Source organism: Channa argus, chromosome 22 (assembly GCF_033026475.1).
Source record: "Channa argus isolate prfri chromosome 22, Channa argus male v1.0, whole genome shotgun sequence".
NCBI classification, from domain to species: Eukaryota; Metazoa; Chordata; class Actinopteri; order Anabantiformes; family Channidae; genus Channa; species Channa argus.
Genome location: NC_090218.1, coordinates 13,637,118 through 13,651,488, shown reverse-complemented (window position 1 = coordinate 13,651,488; position 14,371 = coordinate 13,637,118). Strand labels below are relative to the sequence as shown.

The 14,371-nt window shown below is 40.8% G+C and overlaps 1 protein-coding gene across 1 annotated transcript; it reads right to left on the bottom strand.

Moving 5' to 3' along the window:
- Positions 1 to 1,864: 1,864 nt before the first annotated feature.
- LOC137108237 (C-type lectin Cal-like) lies at positions 1,865 to 6,282 on the bottom strand. Its single transcript, XM_067492598.1, has 6 exons — positions 6,218 to 6,282; positions 5,011 to 5,111; positions 4,796 to 4,935; positions 4,420 to 4,572; positions 4,156 to 4,279; positions 1,865 to 2,018 (listed from the first exon to the last, which is right to left on the bottom strand). Exons 2-6 carry the CDS (start codon positions 5,072 to 5,074, stop codon positions 1,948 to 1,950), a joined length of 552 nt encoding a protein of 183 aa, XP_067348699.1. The 5' UTR covers positions 5,075 to 5,111; positions 6,218 to 6,282; the 3' UTR covers positions 1,865 to 1,947.
- Positions 6,283 to 14,371: the final 8,089 nt, after the last annotated feature.

Here is a 14,371-nt window from a genome sequence, read left to right as displayed (position 1 = left end):
TTTTCTAGTTTTTTCCACCTTAGACGGCTGGCAAAAGTAAAGGTCTTTCTCGCACAGCAGCATCTCGGCTGAATTGCATTGATGCACTGTATTTTGGAGGATTTTTTCCAGTCTTCCCTTGCATGTCTCCAATTGGTTCAGAATGCTGCTGCTCGTTTGATTTGCACCCTCAAGATGGCGCACATAATTCCTATTCTCGCATCTCTCTACTCGCTTCCCATGCATTTTAGAGTCCACTTTTGTATTTTCCATTCTTTTGTTTGTTTTTAAATCTTTAAACAGTCTGGCCACCACCTACATTGTTGAGCTGCTTTTTCCCTTTAAACCTTCCAGGCCCCTCAGGTAGGCTAATCAACTTCTCCTGGAGGTATTGAGATCCAAGCAGAAGCCCAGAGTGACAAAGCTTTTGCTTTTGCTGCATCTAAATTTTGCAATGATCTACCTCTGCACATTAGACAGGCTCATCATTGTTTTTAAAACTCCTCTGAAAACCCATTTTTATGCCCTGGCTTTCAACCCAGCATGAAACTATGTTCCTGTTCTCTTGTTCTATTGTTTGTTTTTATTGTTATTTTTAGGTATTGTTTTACATGTTGTTTATATTTGACTGGCTATTTACAGCACTTTGGTCAGCTGTGGTTGTGTTAAGTGCTCTATAATAAAAGTTGAGTTGAGAAACAGCAGTGACCTTTTGCTGAAGGAAAAAGGACACTTGAGGATGACTACATTTTGGCAGACAAGATAGATGGTGTGAGAGGGCTAAATACACAAAGCCATATGTTTACATGAAGAATCCTTCCATCAACAGAGGAGTAGGTCTGACAAGGAATGTTTACATACACTAGTAACCAGTTCACTCAGAGAAATCTGGTTAAATAGTCTGGTTACATTTTCTACCTATTGATACCCAAAGTGCTTTACACTGCTTCTCACACACACACAAACACACAAACATACACACACACTCATATCGATGGGGGAGCTGCTTTGTAGCAGGCCAACACTTGCCAGGAGCTAATAAGCTAGGGTTCAGTGTCCTGGTCAAGGCACTTTGACATGTGACAGGAGATGGCAGGGATTGAACTAACGACTGCTGGTGGATGACTGCTCTACCTCCTCCCTAAACACACTGACAATCTAGCTTTCATTTTCCATGCTTCCCCTTTTTCCATTCCCAGAAAGATCAAGACCACTTCACACATCCACCAGGGAGGTGTGATAGAAATTTCCCTTCTTGGAAGAATTATTATAGAACTCAGCGTGATGAACCATCTCAGTTTAATACATGCCGGCATGGAGAAGAACACATTGATGTTGGTGTCTTCTTCTGACTTGTTTCTCTCAAACCCCTTCTATTCATACTTAAACCCAAGAAAGGAACCACCCTCACAAAACATGAATGAAGAAACCAAGTGCACGCAGTTGACAGTCATCCCTTTTGTCCCTTTCTAGGTTATCTGAATATATCAGTTGAGAAGCAATAAACCCTTTTATTGCACCTTTTTGTAGATCTTGTGACCCCAGGACCCACTATCTACTACGTTGCTTTGGGCCTTGTACCAACAAAGTGCCTACCGTGATCTTAAGCAGTCCCCTAAACATGACCCAACCTGTGACTTCTTGTCCTCTTTGTGACCTCTTCAATAAGCCCATCTTGGTTGACTGTTTGCCAATTATCTAACCATATGACTAAATTAATTTAGTCATTTACCAGGTCCAGTTGATATTACTCAACCTTTGATTGACTATATCTGATTGACTATTCTTCAATTTCTTTGTTAAGGTTATCAAAGTGACTCTTCTGTCAAACTAAGACCTTCAATTATCAAAGCTCTAAATTCAGACCCAAAACAAGAAGCATGGACATTTTTTCTGATGCTCAATATTTATTGCTTCTAGGCAGTTGTCACTGCGGAAAACACTCCAGCTGCATCTCTTCATGTTGAATTAATAGAGTCTCACTTGACACATGTAAGGTCTCTCTGACCAACATGCTTCGTCGTTCCACAAGCCCCAGGCTGGAAAACAAAGAACATCAGATTTTGACTGACTGAGATACTGTTTCCTGGAAAAGATGAGTTATTGTGGATCCATCCTGGGTCTGGTGAAGGTTCAGTCACCACCAGGTTGAAGGTGGGTGGGGTTTCTATGGGTCTCTTACTATGGATCATACAATAAAATAGTTCCTGTATTTTCTTCAGTTTGTTGAAAACGTATCTTTCTCTGTGTGTTTACAGCCTGATGACCGTTTGGATTATTCAATGTCAGGAGTTTCCTTCATATTCAAAGGGTAATAATAATTATTTTTCCTCAATTTTGTTAAGTTAAAGTACTAACTAAAGTACTTCAAGTCCAAAGGTAGGAGTACTGCAGTAAAGTGATTTCTTTGTGCATCAATTATCATTCCAATTCCTGATAGGAACACAATTGAACCTGATGCTGTTGATAACATCAGTTTAGACCAGATTTGTTCCCCACGTTCCTCAAAGTTTATGCAAAAATGTGAAAGTTTAATTCATGTACAGATTCAAGGAGAGAACCACTTCATAGGCCTGATTTTTGACTAGTTACTGTGAACAATTATTTGTTTTACAATTTACCCACTAGTTAGTGGCAATAAACAAACAGATGTTGGATGCAACTTGGATACCCGGATGAAACCTGGCAGGACCCAACTGTACCCAGTGGTTTGGGTCGGGTTTGGTCTCATAGGTTTGGATAAATGTGGATAACTGCAAATATAAATATTGTGCGAGCTATTAAATATAGAAATCACTCAACAAGCGGACTGGACACTTACAGTATGAAATGCTAGGCACAACAGAGCTATGCTGGATAAATATGACACAAACTCAGACATTAGATTATATATGGTTGTCAGGTTCAGGTTGCATTGAGCTGCCAGAACCACGTGGCCAGGTCAAAGCTCTAAGCTGCACACCAGTGATGGACAAATATTTACTGTCAACTCACTTGCAAGTTTCAAAGGAGAAAATTTCTGACAAAGAAACATTGGGAGTGATGAATAAAAATGAGGACTTTTGATAGATTTTTGTGATTAGTTGCACACTGTCTATAGTTAAACACGATTAATTACATATCATGTTTTATCTACTCAGAATTTTCAGTAAGGTGATTTTTCAAGTTTTAATACTTTTTAAGGATATAGTGTTGATGGTACTGACTAGGTGAAGCTTGATGAATTAACTCATTCATTCAATTCAACAGCAAATTTACATTTATGTTCCTTATCTGTTTATCTACACATAAAAAATGTCCGGATATTGATTAATGGGCAAACTTTAAAATAATTACAGACATCAGTAACTAACACACTAAGACTCTTTTCTGCGCCATTTGATGCTGGTTCAGATGGTAGATGGAGAGGGGCAAGTTACGTGTAGAGCTGCTAATAGACTCACCCAGAAGTTGATCAGTTACTTAATAATGTGACAGATACAGACAGCTGTTGTTTTAGCATTTTCATAGCAGTTAGACAAACTCACTACAGTTAAAACATATACGTGATCGCACACTTTACTATTACTCGTTTATAAATGTTTGATGTTTTACAGAACAATTTTTATTATCTTTAAACTCAGTTCTATTCACATGTTAAGATACAGTAAAAGTTATCCACCTGAGTATGTATCCTCAGCTGGGCTGTGTCTCCCTGGAGCTGCTGCTACTCTGCATTTTAAGTGTGTGTTTGTGTGTGGAGGAGCTCGCCCACCCTCTGTTAAGCATCTTTCACAAATCATCTGTGTTTATTGTACAGAGTTGCATTTTACACATGCACACAGTGGGAGATCAGTCGATTCAGAGGTGTTCTCAAAAGAGAAACTCGGGTCGATTTAAAACGAAGGAGGTGGTCAAATCATTAGAACCACCTCCTCTCACAATGCACTCCCGTACGACTCCACCAGTAAAATAATTACCTTTCTGATAGTTTCGACTTAAACACAGAGAAATTATAACATTTTAAAAATAGAATTCCTAGCAGAGCTGCTGTATTGGATTGGATTATATTACACAGGTGCTCATCATGTTATGCCTGATTGGTGTATAACATGCTGTGGTAGTTGTCAGTGGACAATGATCTAATAAAAGCTGAGATCTTAAATAAATCAAAAATGTTTTTCTTTTGTTACTTACACCAGTAGTTCATTTCCGTACAGGACTCTCTTTGCAAATAATTGTTGGGCTGCCCACCAGCCCAGTTGCGAAAGTCGTAGACGTGACCATCAGTCCAAATCCGTTGAGGAGGCTGAAAAGGAAACTGAAAAGAAAAACACAACAGTTGCACACAACAGTGTTGTGTTCTTGTTCATCAGGACGTTTGTTGCAACTTTATCATAATGTACAGCTACAAAATATTGGGTCACTGTCAGCCACCCATGTATAGTCATGAGAACACACCATCTGATCTAGACGTTTGAGCCCGATCCAGTAGTGTGGTTTTCCAGGGTGAACTTTGTACATGGCACACATCACTTTGTCTAGCTCTTTTTTGTTATTGATGGACACCAGCTGTCCTTTAAAACCAGCAGCATTGTACTTGTTACAGGCAATCTGAAATTAGTAAAGAGAAGAAGAGCTGTCACGTCATATTGCAGCTACATATCTAAAAGTAGTACAGTTATGCAAAAATACTGTATTACAAGTAAAGAACTGTATTTAAAAACATATTTAGTACTAAAATATATATGTATACATTATGTAAACTATTAGCAGTACTTAGTTCTGATACCGTGGCCTCATCTGTTTAAGGTCACATTTCCTGTGCGTGTCTCACCTCTGCATTTTCAAAGTTGAGATGCTGTGTGTAGAAGAAGGCCCTCATGCAGCGATTGTCACCGAGCTGATACCAGGGTCCGTCCTTCAGATCCTTTCTGCACGGCACCACTGGATCATTTTTACACATCTCCTCAATACCTGATTAAAGACACAAGTGCTATTAGTGTTGGGGTACTGCTCTCTGAGGAGAACGTCACCGACTGTGGTTCATACCCTGTGCAGAGATCTTCATCATCATCACCGTCATCATCATCAGGATGGCAATAGCAGAACACATCTTTGACAGAACACTGGTTCCACAACTGGAACACAAACTGGAAACAGCAGTCACATTTTAGAATCCACAATGGTTCTCAGCTAAGCTAAGGGAGGTACCATTCTGAGGAGAATATGCAGATTTAAATTTTTAGGATGCAAACTCTTAGGGTGTCTCCCTAAGGGGAGAGGAAGGTTTTCAAATTTTGGCAGATTTAAAAATGTGGCAGACCAGACATAACAACAGATTTTACTATATTAATCTTACCAATGCATACACTTAAAAAACAAACGGCAAACTTTGTGTTTATAATAATCAATTTCAGAGCAGTAATTCAAGGGACCTGGGATTTCACAAAAACCTGTAGGATCAAATGTGACTTCAGAGCAAAACATCCATGGAGGCAGCTTCTTGTTTAACTAGATCACATGATATACTTGATTTTCAGGGTAGGTGAAGACCGGTTTACATTTACATTTAGAATTAGTCATTTAGCAGACGCTTTTATCCAAAGCAACTTACAAGTGGGTACAAGGCAGCAAAAATATAAGTCAAGAAGAAAAACATCAAAGCAAAGTCCTATAGGAAAAGTGTTAACATTTCACGAGATACAAGTGCGAGAAAGAATAGAAAGGAAGTTAGTTTTTTCTTTTTTTAATATAGATTTAAGTGCATAGGAAGATGCGGAAGAGTTCTCTTTTTAGCAGTTTTTTGAATATTGGGAGAGAGTCTGCTGAGCTTGGTTGGCTTGGAAATAGCGTTTTGTCTTTGTTTCTTAGTAACTTTTCATGTTGTTACCAGGTACCTACAACTATGTAATTATACGTACTACAAAAATATCTCCTGTAAATATGCTTTAATCACACGTTAAGTCTGTAAACTAATTCACATTGCTGTCATTATAAAAATCATGTGTTCAGGATGCACCCAGTACCTTATACAACCAAAAACTGTAACATCAGATCATTTCCACTTGGCTTCTCTAACACAGCTTCATGTAATTTTCAGATAAACTAAAAAAATACAAACAAACAATGATTTCTGAAATGAACCTTTCCTTTAAGCCTCAGCACTTTAAAGCTTATATATGAGCTTGAACACAAAAAATCCATATTTATCACTGAACTTTGTATGGACCTACACAGCTATCTAATTGTTTCTCACCTCAGATGTGTTGATCTGGATCCTCTTCTGTCTGGATGTTGGTCTGATCTCTGTCACACTTTAATACCTTTGCCTTATGCCCTGGAAACATGTTGATTTTACTGTTCAAACTAAAGGAAAAATTCTGATAAACAAGATCACGATGTCTTGGGGGAAAAAAAAACAGAATTTAAACAAGCTTTCAGCACAGCCTTGAGGTACTTTATGAGCATTAACTTCTTCTACCAAGTTATGCTATGAGGAGTATAAAGATTCAACATTAAAGATTAAACCCGATTAAGCCAAGCCTTAAACATTGTCTGGAGTTGCGTTTCACGCATGAAACACACAGCAGGAGTTCAGACTTATGCAGTCTGCATGCATAGGAGGCACATTATGATAGAAAACTTCAGCTGGGTTTTGTTTACAGCTTTGGAATGTAAACTGACTTTAACATCAATTTGTACCTGCAGTCATTTTCTTAATTAATTGTAACTAAATTAATTAAAGATTTATTTATTTAAAGCCATCAATGGACCTTCTCTACTTACCTTTGGTTAATTGTCAGTCTGCAGTCTGGATTCTTTTGTACGTTGATGCCATAGACCTCTGTTGTCCAAAAACTATTAAATACACAGCTACTGCATGTGTTTGTGTTGTCTGGAGGAGCATTGTAGTTTGACATGTGTTGACACATACAGCAGTTGGAGTCTGTTGCATTTAACAATCCAGCTGTCTTATCTTCGCAGGCATTGCACTAAGTGTATCAAGTTACCCAGCTGACGGAGAAAGATGGTGCTTGAGTTGGGCTTTGCTGTCACTCCTCTGCTTTTTCGGACATTTGTCATTGTTCATGTTGCTGTGTTAGCCCTTTCAGCTAACAATTTTGTGTTGCCTGCTATTAAGTATTGTCACCACATGTTATTTCACATCTAGGAGCTTATGTAGTACTTTGTTACCTTGACCAGAAACAAACCCCTCTCGACTTTTAGTGCTCCTTGACATTGCTGGAGTGCCTGTTGCTGTCTAAGGGCCATGGCAGGAGAAAAAAGCGAGGCTCAAGAGCTGGTGTTCAGACAAGTTGAGGAGATACCAGGTGAGTGAGGCCTGGCCGCCTGAGTTGGAATATATTCACTGAATGAACTCCACCCCCTGGACTGCTCAATGTTTAGTACAGCCCACAGGACAGGTCGGCCTGTTTCTCAAGGTGACCAAGACTATGTAATGTCATGGCTTCAGAGATCCGCTGGAATGATTCTAAAATTATGCCATTTTGCTGCTGGTGGATGAGGTTACCTTTTTGCCCCTAAATTAAACTACAACTTTACCTTAATTTTGATGTTCATAGAGCTCCTTGTTTGTCTAAAGTCACTGTTATGTTGCCTATCTTTGAGATTTTTGCTAGGTTTTTCCAAGTGGATAAACATGGATTCGGACGAAGATATCCATACTGCCATGCGTAATTATGCCAGGAAATCTTTGCAACCCAGGTTTAATGAGAGAGAAGCAGAGTTTGCTTCGTTACCTGAAACTCCTGATTCCCACCCTGTCAAAAAGGCTTTCAACTCATACTGATGCCACCAAAGCCTGAAAAAAACCTAATTCTGTTGTTTTGGCACTTTTCTAGAGTTCTTGTTCAATTACTTCTAAACTAAGACAAAACTGAAGTCATAGTGTTTGGGACTAAAAATCTCAGAAATCTGCTGTCCAACCATATTGTTACTCTAGATGGCATAAGTCTGGCCTCCAGTACTACAGCAAGGAGACTCTGAGCTATTTTTGACCAGAATTTGTCCTTTACCTCACATATAAAACAAATCTCTAGAACAGCTTTCTTCCACCTACGGAACTGTCACAGCACCCGCTCTCCCATCCTCCACACCCCTGTTTCTCTCTCTCTCTGTCTGTTTTGTGTGTTTGTTTCTCCCCAGTGCACCTGGACTGGGGCAGCGGCCACACCTGCATGCAATCATCCACCTTAATGACAGCAGCTCTTATACCAGTCTCCTTCACACCACAAGTCGCCAGATCGTCTCAGTAACTGCCATGGTACTCGAGTGCACTAGGCTCCTAAGAATCAAGCTGTATAGTTCTACTAACCTTCTCTCTGTGTCTCCCTGCTCCCAGAACCTCCGGCCGCCCTGCCGCGTCCAAACTATTCCCTTCAACTCCTTTTCTCCACGGCACCTAATTCCATGGTCACCATTTGTCTTCCTTTACGCCTCTTCCCCGCACTGGGTTCAAGCTCCTCCGATCAGGCTCTCCTCCCCCGGACATCGCTCCCCATCGGCCCTCTCCTTATCCCTGTCTCTACCCGTGCTACCCTCCCCCCAATAAACCATTCTCACCTTCCTAAATAACCTGGTTCTGTCTCTCTTTCTGGGTCCACTACCATCGACTGCACTTCGCAAGTGTGACAGGAACATTTCAAAAATTAGGAGCATCCTGTCTCAAAGTGATGCTGGAAAACTTGTCCATGCATTTATTACTTCTAGGTTGGACTACTGTAATTCCCTACTTTCACGATGCCCCAGTAACTCCCTAAAGAGCCTGCAATTAATCCAAAAGGCTGCAGCAAGAGTGCTGACTGGAATTAGCAAGAGGGGTCATATTTCACCTTCACTAACTTCTCTCCATTGGCTTCCCATAAAATCTAGAATACAATTCTCTCCCGGCTTGCTTCCCAACAAAGAAAAACCTTGCCCATGCTAGAGAGGAGGAAGGACGAATAATGCCTGCCTTGAGTGAACAGTCAATATATTCGTGCATAGCTTCTTTCCCAGGCTGGAAAAGTATAGGAACATGACCCCAGGGAGGCATGGTGCCAGGCAATAGTTCAACAGCACAATCGTAAGATGTGGCATGTGCCTTGCTAAACACTTTAGCTAGGTCATGATAGTCAAAGGAAATTCTAGACAGGTCAATGGTTCCTCAGCAGCACGTAAACAGTTAGCCAGACAAAAGGGACTCCAGCCCATAATTTTGCAGAAGGGCCAACTAATATGTGGGTTGTAATTAGACAGCCAAGGGAACGGTGTGTTTGTGCAATTATATACAAATAACAAGCACAGTTTGTGATGGTTGCCAGATACTGTTACTTTAACAGGCCTTGTAACAAACTAAAGGGGGTTAGTGACATGATCATCAAGGGCTTTTACCTGAAGCTTGGCAGAAAGTTCCTCTACCTCCAGCCCCAACAGACGAACTAAAGCCTCATCCGATGAAGTTGGCATCAGAGCCGGGGTCAATAAAGGCAGTACACTCTTTTGAGTGTAGAGTGCCTGTGATGTGGCCTGTCAGTGATGTGGGATGGAATGGTAGGTCGTTTTGGGGAGTTTAGATGAGTGGAACGGCTGGTCAGCACCTCCCTGCTAGCTGAAGAGCCTTGCTGTTTAACAGGCACTGATGAGCTCTTTGTCCAGTCTCCCCACAATAAAGACACATGCCCTCAATTAGATGTCGTTCGCTGGCAGGCAGCCTTGACCTCGCCACCTGCATGGGTTCCTCAGGAGGGGGTTTGACTTGCTCGACTGGTTGGAGAACAGACAGTGCGAGGTGAACAGAAGGTGGATCCGTAACCCGACGATGCTAACTCAGTTGTCCTTCATGGGCTCTTATGGTTGCATCTTTTTTGTAGTTGTGTTTAATTTAGATTTTAGATCATTTAGAGTTTTATTGTCTGTATTATTTTCTCTTTTTTATCTTTTGTAAAGCACTTCGTGATTTTATCTGTAAAAGGTGATAGTAAAACACAAGTAAAACACTTGATTCTATGGAAGTCCACTAACTGCAAATGTCCAAAATAAGCTGCGGTAAGCTTGGACAGTACAGTAGTTCTCCAATAAACTGACACAAACAAGGTTATCTTAGAGACTACAGGCCAATATATAACACAGCTGTGAGTCAGCATGTAGAGCTGTCATTCACCAGTCCCAGGGCCGGAAATTTGATCCCCAGCTTGTCCTGTCAAGATGTATTATATAAGCAGATATTTTATCTATTTCACTGACATGTGACATTGAGGATGTGAATATGAGGTTTTTATATTTGTATGGTGTCAATAGCAAACCAGTTTGACTGATCAGATTCTGGTTTCCTCCCTGTCCTGCAGTGTTGTCACAGCAAACACAGGAGATGTGTTAGTTAATTATTATATTCGTATGTGCTCAGCCAGTCAAACAGGGGTGTGATAAGGTTAAAATGGGAATACAGGGTTTATCACACACTTTGGCCTGGTGCATGTTAGAAGATTTTCTGAAGGTTATCATGCCAACTGAACTAGTGTCTTTATGGTTGGAAATGTTTTGCTTTAAATCTAAGCAGCTTCTTCAGTCTGTGGGACAATTGGCTCAGGGACTCCAAGGCAGCGCCTTTGTTTCTCACCTGGCCAGAATAGGATCACTAGTTGAATAATAGAGGATGTGAGAACAGGGCAGAGTCAAAGGGATGTGATGATCTTGACCCTTATTCCTCCTAAGAAGTGGTCTGTTAGCTTTAGACATGCAATTCAAACTTTTAAAAATAACAGTCTATACTATAGACTATAGTATATACTGTAGATTATAGACTATACTATAACAGTCAAACCAGAAAATCTAAAACTTTGTTTTTGCAGCTGCAGTAATCTTCCCTGCTTGTTTCACACAGTGTCAAGCAATTCTAATCTTTGAACCACTGATATTGAACTTACATTACTCATTGTAAAGACTCAGTCCCCTGTCTCTTTCAGTTTTCCTCGGCAGAGCAATTGATGAGATTTTGAAACATCCCTGCTGCACTCGAACATTGCCTCAGGGATTTGGTGTTGTGGTTTGCAGGGGGAGGGCACACTTGTCAAATGATAGCAACAATTAGAGATTGAAGCTCAGACTTCTCAGCTGAGGCCCCAGTGGAGGTAAAGAAGCTGAAGTGGTACGTTTATCACTTTTAGTCTGTTTGCTTTTAAAAGTTCTGATATTTATTTTATGATTCTGTTTTTACATTAACAAATTGTGCATGTACCTATGGACAGCAGAGTTTTGCCATTAAGTCATGATACATGCACCTGTTGTCAAATGGCCCTGCAAGTAGCAGTTAGTAGGAGAGGGTGACCGCTTGTTAAAAATTAAGTTTTAGGAAAAAAGACATGAACCTGGAGTGCACGCTATGGTTCTAGACATTGTCCTCCATCCTTAAATGAAGTAATGTAATGTTTCTTAAATGACAGATAAGTGAGATCATTAGGTAATTCTATTTGGAAATATACTATTCATTTTCATTGGATTTATTTCTCATTAGAGGACCAGCTATAGACCAACTTCTGTCTCAAAATGTCAAATCGCCAGTCTTTGAGTCGAGGTTCCAATGGTGGAATTACTGCAGGGTGGGCCTTTAGTTTCCTGGATATTACCCTGGGGTTCCTTGGTCTTGGAATGATCTTTGTTGGCCAATTACTCTTTATAGAGTTACAATGGTTTTCATTAAACACAATTGCATAATTCAAACAATGATTTTTGTAATTATTAGTTCTAGTTATCTAGTTAATTATCTAGTTCTAGGACTTAAAATCTGATCGTGTTTTAGGTCAAATTTATGCAGAAACTATTATTCAATTCTCCATTGTCCATGCCTATGCTGGCATGGACAATGCAAGAGGCTGGTGCTCAATTTTGTCAGACTTCAGGTCGGTCACATTCTGGACCAGCTGCAGTTTGCATCCTGGTAGAAGATGGGTTTGGATGACACCATTCTCTATCAACTGCACAGTGCTTACAACCACCTGTACAATGGTGGTACTGTTGTTAAGATCATGTTTTTGGATTTTTCCCGTGCCTTTTAACAACATCCAGCCCGTCCTGCTGAGAGATAAGCTACCAAAGATAGGGGTGGACTCGCACTCGGTCAGCAGCAGTGGTTCACCACAGCACACTATGCTCCATTCTGTTTAACCTTTACACTTTGGATTTTGGCTACAATTCTAAGTTATGCCACAGGCAGAAATTCTCAGGTGACCCTGTGGTTGTAGGGTGTATCAAGGATTGACAGGAGGTGGAATAGAGGAGCCTAGTGGAAGACTTTGTGCTGTGATGCAGGTCTAACCATCTGCAGCTGAACATTCCTAGACCAACAAAGTGCTGCTGGACTTCCAGAGTCCAAGGTTCCCCCTGCAACCAATCTCCAGTGAGGGGGTCAAGGTGTAGGTGGTCAGGACCTTCAAGTACCTGGGACTCCAGTTGGATGACAGACTGGACTAAACAGCAATCACAGATGCCCTCAACAGGAAGGGACAGAGAAGACTCTATTTCCTGAGAAGGATTTGGTCCTTCAAGATTAATTGCAAACTTATTCCGATGTTCTACCAGTCAGTGGTAGTGTGTTCTCTTCTTTGCTGTGTTGTGCTGGGGAGGCAGCATTAAGAAGAGGGATGCTGCATGTCTGAAAGTGCTTACATTGGGCATGTGAGTATCAGAACTGGACCACAGAGCAATTGAATATGAATCAGGTTTTCTTTCATATCCTGTGGATGGCCAGGTGAGTGTGTTTTATTTACATGGGAAGGAGATGGCACCAGGATGCATTGTGGAAAGAAGGGACACAAGTGGTGGCAGTGTGTCCATGTGTTCATGCTTTGGAGAGTGTTCAGCTAAAAACACTTGGATGTAACTTTGACATCTATCAATCACCTAAACATTGTTGCTGACCAAGTATGCACCTGACAGTATTCCCTGATGGCAGTGACATCTTTCAGCAGCATATTTCACTCTGTCAGACTGCAAAAACGGTTCAAAAATGGTTTGATTATAGGCTGAGGAGAAAGAAACTGAAACACATCTGACTCACTTCAAAATAAGCTGCAGTTATGATCCAGTTTTATAATCACCAGAGTTAACTGTAACTCATCAGACTAACAGTGACTGTCAAAATCCAGTCACTGCAACTAGATCTGCTACTGACGGCTTGGTGCCAAATATCACAGAAAACCCTCAGACGTCTAGTGAAGTGCATGCCTCAATGGGTCAGGGCCGTTTTGGGGGCAAAAGGGGGACCTACTAATTATTATGCAGGTATTCATAATGTTATGGCTGATTGATGTATAGCACCAATTGACAATGTGACCTGGGAGCAACTTTAGATTCAGTATCTTGCCAAGGGACATTGCAACATTCGGACAGTATAACATGGGGATCGAATCGCCAACCACAGGAATAATGGGTGACCTCCGGATCAACGGCTGCCTCAAACTTTTAAGGACCACAGTAAGTACATTTTGAAAGCCCACTCCCACCATGACTGGATTGCAGTTGAGGCAAGTACTTCCAAATATGATGAACTATTCCTTTGAGAATGTGAATGTTTTAACTTGTTTGTCCATCGTTCCTCCAGTAGGTGGAGCTGCCGTTTTGTACATACTCGGATAGACTCAGTCATGAGCTCAGAAGCAGAGGCAGGTGGATGTTGTTACTTTCAGTAATCAATCAGTAAAGAGTGACATAGGAGACACCATCTGGATTTCTACAGTCACTGTAAGTCTGATGAGTTACAGTTAACTCTGCTGATTTTAAAATAGGATCATAACTGCAGCTTATTTTGAAGTGAGTCAGATGTGTTTGAACTTACAGCTGCAGTTTCTTTCTCCTCAGCCTATAATTAGAAACTTAAACACATGTTTACATCTGCAGATGAGGACTCACAGCTCTGTATCTGTCCTTTAGAAAACACAGATCTGAATCTGCTCATGAGCTCAGAGTGGCAGCAGTTTCCAGCATTGTATATTTACAGTTTTTTTCTCAGCTGCTGAAGTTCAAACTGAATCAAAACACTGGAGATTTAACAGTGAACATTCAATGAGGACACACTCAGGTGAGATAAAGACAAACAAACACTAATTACCATCAACTTACTTTCTCCACCTTGTGGACAACAGCAGATACTACATTGTGTATTGCATCTACAGTACATTGTGAGGAACAGATTGAGTTCTCTACCATCCATGTAAGGACATTTTGTGGATGTGAGCTAAAACCAGGACTGTTGATGTAGAATCACTGACAGAGAAAGTACAGATGTAATACTACAAAAAGAGTGGTGTACTATACATGGCAGTATACAACTAGTGTACTGCCATGTTGTCCAAACAGAGACAGATGAGAGTGTGCAGTGAGGGGGAGGAGGGACAGACAGACAGACAGAGGGAGG

Excerpts from the sequence above, each read along its gene's own strand:
- LOC137108237 (XM_067492598.1), bottom strand. The coding sequence starts at position 5,074 with ATGTGTTCTGCTATTGCCATCCTGATGATGATGACGGTGATGATGATG. Across the intron at positions 4,936-5,010 it reads GATGAAGATCTCTGCACAGG|GTATTGAGGAGATGTGTAAA; the intron begins GTATGAACCACA and ends GTCTTTAATCAG. Across the intron at positions 4,573-4,795 it reads TCAACTTTGAAAATGCAGAG|ATTGCCTGTAACAAGTACAA; the intron begins GTGAGACACGCA and ends TACTAATTTCAG.